Consider the following 6000-nt stretch of genomic DNA (forward strand, 5'->3'; position numbering starts at 1 on the left):
TCTTACGCAAGGGTTACACTTAAAAAACTGGTGCACTCGAGGGTTTGCTTTCTGCTCTTTGGAGGCCTTCTACATGAAAGAGTTCTCATTGTTTTTAATCCAGTTGATGGAAAAAGTTCACGCCTTCATTTTCAACAAGAGTTGAATCAGTGTCAGGGTATTAGTGCATTGTTGAGAACCTTTAACCCAGAATTGGATGTTCAAGTGGGTGGAAACCGTTTAGTTTATAAGCAAGATTTGGAAAACTTGATCAATTCATCATCTGTGGTTGTGGTCACATTGGGGGAACAACATCTCGTCGGCTCGTCGCCCAACTTTGTTCCTAATACCAAATATGCATGGTAAGAGGTTATGAAGCTCAAACTGTTGAGCGCGCAAAAGCAAAACAAATAAAACGTAGAAAGCTCAAACTGTTGAGCAGCACAATGCAGTGGAAGGAGAAATGAAATGACCATCTATTGCGATTCCTCGTTTCAAAGGACGAATTAATTCTTCATTTCCTGCAGACTTTTTGTCTTGATTTTCTTCCACATGCATCAGTTGAGTTTCAAAATCAGTTACTTATAGCATCTTGAACTGGCTTTTGCAGAAGTACTCCACTAGTACTAGCAGAACAAACTCCTTCTTTGGTCCTTCCTCAATAACGAGAATATGTCAAGATTAGCTTCTGATATTGTACATGCAACGGCTGAAACTCAATTTTACGGAAGCTATGGTTCAAAACAGTGGAAAAGACTTCAGTTATTGCTTCAATGTTCTGAGGCGGCCACTTTCAATCTTGGAGGGGGAGGGTGGCGTCATAAAATTTCTGGTCTTAGTTTTAATCCTTCCTGCCCATACAACATTTACTTCTCCTATGATACAAGTTTACTGTGGTCCACGCCCAGCCAGGGTGGGATTGAAACTGCCTTCAAAATTGTGTGATGATCAGCGGAGAGGGCTTGTTGTATGTGCTGCCTTCAAAGGTTTTATTGACTGGTCGAACTACATCCCAGTGCAGAACTCTGCACTTGAGATCCAAGGACGACTATTGAAGACTTGCTTGAATACTATGCCCATGTGTTCCGACAGCTGGTTCATCTTGGAAGATTCATTTTATAAACGGCTGGTCACTGTTTTCTACATGAGAATAACCTGGACTGGAAGAGTTAAAGGGGCTCTGGATCAATCTTTATCAACTCAATGCCTCAAGACACAGATTATATTTGTAATGAATTGTATTTTCTGTACTTCAAAGTTAACACGGTGTGAGCCTGTGAGGTACAAGGCAAGAAATAGCATACAGAAACAAAGTTATGAAGTAAAAGGCAAGAAAGCTCTATAATTTTGCATCTTGGAAGGAACAAAACTAAATCATTAAATCACAGCACAGTACACTATTATGAAAGCAAAACTTTGTAGCATTGGTCTCAAAAGGGAAGTGATTAAACTTTCCAACATCATAACAAGTCTTCAGCAACCTTAAAGATAAAATACATTCAACTCCATAAAAAAATTCTAAGATTCTTCACTCTAGTCTAGTGACAAAGAAAGCCCTTGAAAAACAGAATTGATCAAGAACAGCCCCGACCTAGTTCATTCTCCTAATAAGCTCATTGATGTAGTTCTCACGGTTTCCAGCATCTCCACCTTCAACATAATGGTTCCTCTTCTTCTTAAGACCGCCCAATGGTGCCTTGAGCTTAAATGGCCACAGGAAGTTGTTGGCCTCCTTAAAATGAGGTCCAACTGTCAAGATCTCGTGAATAAGATCCTCAGTGCAGATAATGTCATGCTTGCCCAAACCCTGTGAGAGTTCCAAAACATGTTAGAATAACAGCAAAAAAATATAACAACATTACTAGCAACATGCTTCACAAACCTGTTCAACAACAGAGTTATCAGTCAAGGCAATTCTCTGCTTGTTCAACTTGCCATAACCCCTCTTGTAAATCAATTTCTTGACACTCTTCAAGTTGGGGTATCTGAAATCATGCAACTCCTATTAGCAATACATTTATATGTTTACAGGTGAAACAAAGGGTTTAGATGTACGCACCCATAAGTGACATATGGCTCAACCCTGTGAAGCATGTTCAAGGTTGCCTTGTTTACTTTCAGGAAGACACCATTGAATATCTGTTTCAGAAAACAAAGAATAGACAATATTGTTTAAGCTAATGTTCTCAGACAATCTTCATTGAACGCTCATTGACTAAAGAAATACATTATATTCATCAGTCTGATGAACCCACGAGCACAGAGATTTACACTTCTCCAGAAATTAAAATGCATGAAAACATGCATGCCTATATGAAAGTGAGAAACTCAAACTATACAATGCTTAAATACATCAAGTGCACTAGAAATAACAAATTCTTAACTTCATACTCCTAGATGCATTTTCAACTTCTACCATGAAGGAATAGCAGATTCCAATCAAGTACCAAACAAACAACATGGCTACATTGGAGGTAACCATCAATATTTCCAAAGCTATGAGAATTACCTGTCTCAAACGCAAAAGCTGCAAGATCTTCTTTGTCTTTGGATCAATGGCATTGATACTGAAAATAAAAAAAATTAAAAGTATAAGGAAAAGAACCAGAACTATAAAGATCTGAATATTAAGGATCAGGACCTACCCACGGATACGAATGATAAACAAGAGCTTAGACTCTGGCTCGACATAGAATCCTCCTTTCAGCCTTGCCTCACGCTTCAACCGGACCATCTCGTTGTCCTATATAAAGTACACAAGAACAATGTTAACATGAATAATAAACATAAGGGGCAAATCAATTCAAAGAAGCAGATTGCAAATTGATATAATGAACCAAACAAACCCGTACCTTCTCAGCATACTCCTTGGTGTACTGTTTGGATTTGTTGTAAATAAGCTTTCTGTTCTCAGAGTTCTTCTTCTTGGCGGCTTCAAGCCCCTGCTTCTTTGCCAAAGCCCATTCCTCCTCTCTCTTCCTCTTCTTTAGGACAGACTCTGGAACCACAACCTTGACTGCTTCACCCATCTCTACAAATGTGGATAGCAGCAGTTAAATCAATACGAACCTAATATCAATGCAAACTCACAACTCAAAACAATATCTCTGAGAACAGTGTTTGTTTCACACACCCTAATCAAAAGGGTGGTTCAAAACAAACCTAAAAATGAATGAAGCTAAGAGTATATACGATTCAATCACCGAAACCTCATCCACATCTTAAACTGAAACACACCATTGACCATACATACATAAATAAGAAAAGATGAAGAACCCTAGGAACCTCACTTACTTTCTCCCCAAAAATTTCAAATACGCGAATCAAAACAAAGCTCTAAATCATAAACAGATCCAAAATTGCAAGAACAAGTAGCTTGAAGCTGTCGATTTGAAGATTGAATGGCATGAAATCGAAATCGAAATCGAAATGAAGAGAGAGATTGGTACTCACCGAGCGCGGCTTCGAATGGTGAGGGTGGAGGGCTTTATCGGCGGGCTAAGAGTGTTACGAGTGAAAGTTTAGGGTTTTGTAGTATTTGTTTGCGTTTCGTTGACGGTCAGGATTTTAGTAGGGAATGGCGAAAGGTATCGTCCGTTCATTTTGGGGTTAAAATTTGGTAGTGAACTGGGTTGGGCTAATTGCATAATTAAGCCCGTCAGTTGTTGTCTTGTTGAGAATTTGGTTATTAAACTTTTGTTTTATAATAGGGTTGTTCTAAATGTACCCAGCAAATATCTAAATATACCCAGCATTCTAAATATTATTCTATATTTCCAATTTTACCCTGATTTAAACAAACCCAGCAACCTTGTTTAAATAAACCCAGCAAACACAACACAACAGCCAAAGTCAGATCAGCTTGAGTAGCTGAAAATGTTCAAGACAATGCTGGAGCGCCTGATAACAGTCTTATAAATTTCCAAAACTAACATATCACCTGGTTTGAAGGAGAAGTTGGGTTACAGATTATCAAATAGCTTACTGAATAGTTGCTAATGGATTAGAATTTGGGGTAGAAGATGAGGTTAGCTGTGTGGAGTTGATGGTAGAACCATATCCTGAAGACTCACTTTGACCTCCAGTAGTGTCACCACTATACGACATCGAGAGTGATAATGGAAGAGCAAAGGCCATTGGCATCGCCAGTGGGAGATTGGGCAATGGAACTTCGAAGTTAAGCACTTGGATTGATTGTTGTATCAAAGGCCTATAGTTGTAATCTGGATGAGCACACCATAGCCCAACCATCATTAAGCACTCTATTTGCTTCTTATCAAAATCCCCGCACAATTTTGGGTCTGCTGCTTCGATAATTTTCCCTTCTCCATAGAGCTCCCAAACCCACTCCACCAAATTGATTTGCTTTTCTTCATACCTCGAATCAATGGGTTTTCTCCCACAAGCTATTTCCAAAGCAACAACTCCAAAACTAAAGACATCTGATTCCTTGCTAGCCTTTCCCGTTGTAACATATTCCATAGCCATGTAGCCCATGGTTCCGGCCACAGTTGTTGTTTTCGATAGCTTTCCGTGGTCTACAAGTTTGGCTAACCCAAAATCTCCAAGTTTCGTGTAATAATTGCAATCCCTGAACTTGCAAAGTTCTGTGCCAACAATGCAGCAGAACAATATGACGAGCTTGCAGCAAAATTCTATGTCTTCTTTATCTCGGTGGAAGCCATTTTCAGTTTAAGGGCAATAGGAACCACCTTGATCTCAGTTGTTTCTTTTGTTCCGGATTGTCGTCAGTAAACAATAGCAACCGCTACACTTGTGGGTTTGTGTATGCTAGGTGTAATATAATGAGGGCAAAATTGGAAAATTAGGGACAATTTTTTAGCTGCTGGGTTTGTTTAGAAATTTGCTGGGTTCAAATAGAAAGACCCTTTATAATATTCTACCCCAAATTTTAGTTGCAATGGTGGACATTGGCCGACTTTGATTTCACTATACACATAAATTTAGAGTCAAATTTTGTTGTTGATAAATTAGCTAATTTCTACCAAAAAAAAAAAGAAACTTAGCTAATTTAAGCCATCATGATGGCATAGAAGGTTTGTTTTTCGTTTAATTGTCTCTCATTTTTAATGTCTCTAGCGTCATTTGAATCAACAAAAGAGTTTGTTGTCATTGTTCTGTTTTATATTTTATTTTTGTGTATTAAAAAATAAAACAATTTGATTTTTCACATCTAACTACATTTTAAGAGATTAAAGGAATTAATTTTAACGATAATTTTACTTTTTTTTTTTTTGGGGTTAAGCTCTTGAACAAGGCAAAGTTTACAGCATAACAGCATCGCCACCGCACGATTAAGATTGATGACTATTGACGACACCAATCCTAGCCATCTACATCACTTTGCTTCATATGCAAGTGTTGTGCAACACCTTCAGTGGTGATTTCAACCGTCGATTACTTTCGGCGACTTGCTTTTTATTGTACTTTTATAATGGATCTGTCTCTTCAATTGGCTAACTAGTCATAGATGGAGATGGTCCTTGGTTGATCACCACTTAGGAGACTAGTGGATGAGTATTATTTTTTAGTTACATGGCTCTTAAATATCCAATGTGATAAAAAAAACTCTCTATTATTTTTGTTAATTTAAAATATTTTTACTTTTTTCATTGTTTAATAATGTCAATACAAAACTAGTTAAAATAGAGAGAACTGATGTATTCATATTTTAAAAGTGACCAAATAAAATAATTTTTTAACTATTTTGACTAACAAAATTACCAACCTTACTAAAGATACTTTAATATGAACACATTCAATATTACTCGTAGCCTGTGCTCTCTTCAATGATAGCTTCGCTAAAATATCTTCAAGGGCAACTTCATTGAAATCTTGAAATGACCAATGTTTCGTCAAGCTCTCGCGTCCTAGCATCTGGCTTTGTTTTCTTCCGTTGCAGATAAGGGTTTGTTGCTCAAGTACTCTCTAGTCGAGGTCGATGATGTAGGATAGTTGCGATGTGTTAGTTGTTTGATTGCATTAATTCATTGGATCTTA

The 6000-nt window shown here is 37.7% G+C and overlaps 1 protein-coding gene across 3 annotated transcripts; it reads right to left on the minus strand.

The window, feature by feature from the left end:
- Nucleotides 1-1340: 1340 nt before the first annotated feature.
- Nucleotides 1341-3574, minus strand: LOC133725624 (large ribosomal subunit protein uL30y-like). Of its 3 annotated transcripts, none has more exons than XM_062152959.1 (7): nucleotides 3433-3574; nucleotides 2832-3010; nucleotides 2625-2722; nucleotides 2489-2546; nucleotides 2039-2118; nucleotides 1862-1964; nucleotides 1341-1786 (listed from the first exon to the last, which is right to left on the minus strand). In XM_062152959.1, the coding sequence occupies exons 2-7, from the start codon at nucleotides 3006-3008 to the stop codon at nucleotides 1571-1573; spliced, it is 732 nt and encodes a 243-aa protein (XP_062008943.1). In that variant the 5' UTR covers nucleotides 3009-3010; nucleotides 3433-3574; the 3' UTR covers nucleotides 1341-1570. The 3 variants fall into 3 exon arrangements, with proteins under 3 accessions (XP_062008943.1, XP_062008944.1, XP_062008945.1); XM_062152960.1 differs by lacking the exon at nucleotides 3433-3574 and adding an exon at nucleotides 3274-3418; XM_062152961.1 differs by lacking the exon at nucleotides 3433-3574 and having other exon boundaries at nucleotides 2832-3034.
- Between the last annotated feature and the right edge of the window lie 2426 nt (nucleotides 3575-6000).

Source organism: Rosa rugosa, chromosome 1, assembly GCF_958449725.1.
Source record: "Rosa rugosa chromosome 1, drRosRugo1.1, whole genome shotgun sequence".
Lineage (NCBI taxonomy): Eukaryota > Viridiplantae > Streptophyta > Magnoliopsida > Rosales > Rosaceae > Rosa > Rosa rugosa.

Bases quoted from the DNA above. Each gene is read 5' to 3' on its own strand.
- LOC133725624 (XM_062152959.1), bottom strand. From the start codon at position 3,008: ATGGGTGAAGCAGTCAAGGTTGTGGTTCCAGAGTCTGTCCTAAAGAAG. The intron at 2,723-2,831 runs GTACGGGTTTGT...TACTTTATATAG, and splicing joins CCAAGGAGTATGCTGAGAAG to GACAACGAGATGGTCCGGTT. The intron at 2,547-2,624 runs GTAGGTCCTGAT...TTTTATTTTCAG, and splicing joins TTTATCATTCGTATCCGTGG to TATCAATGCCATTGATCCAA.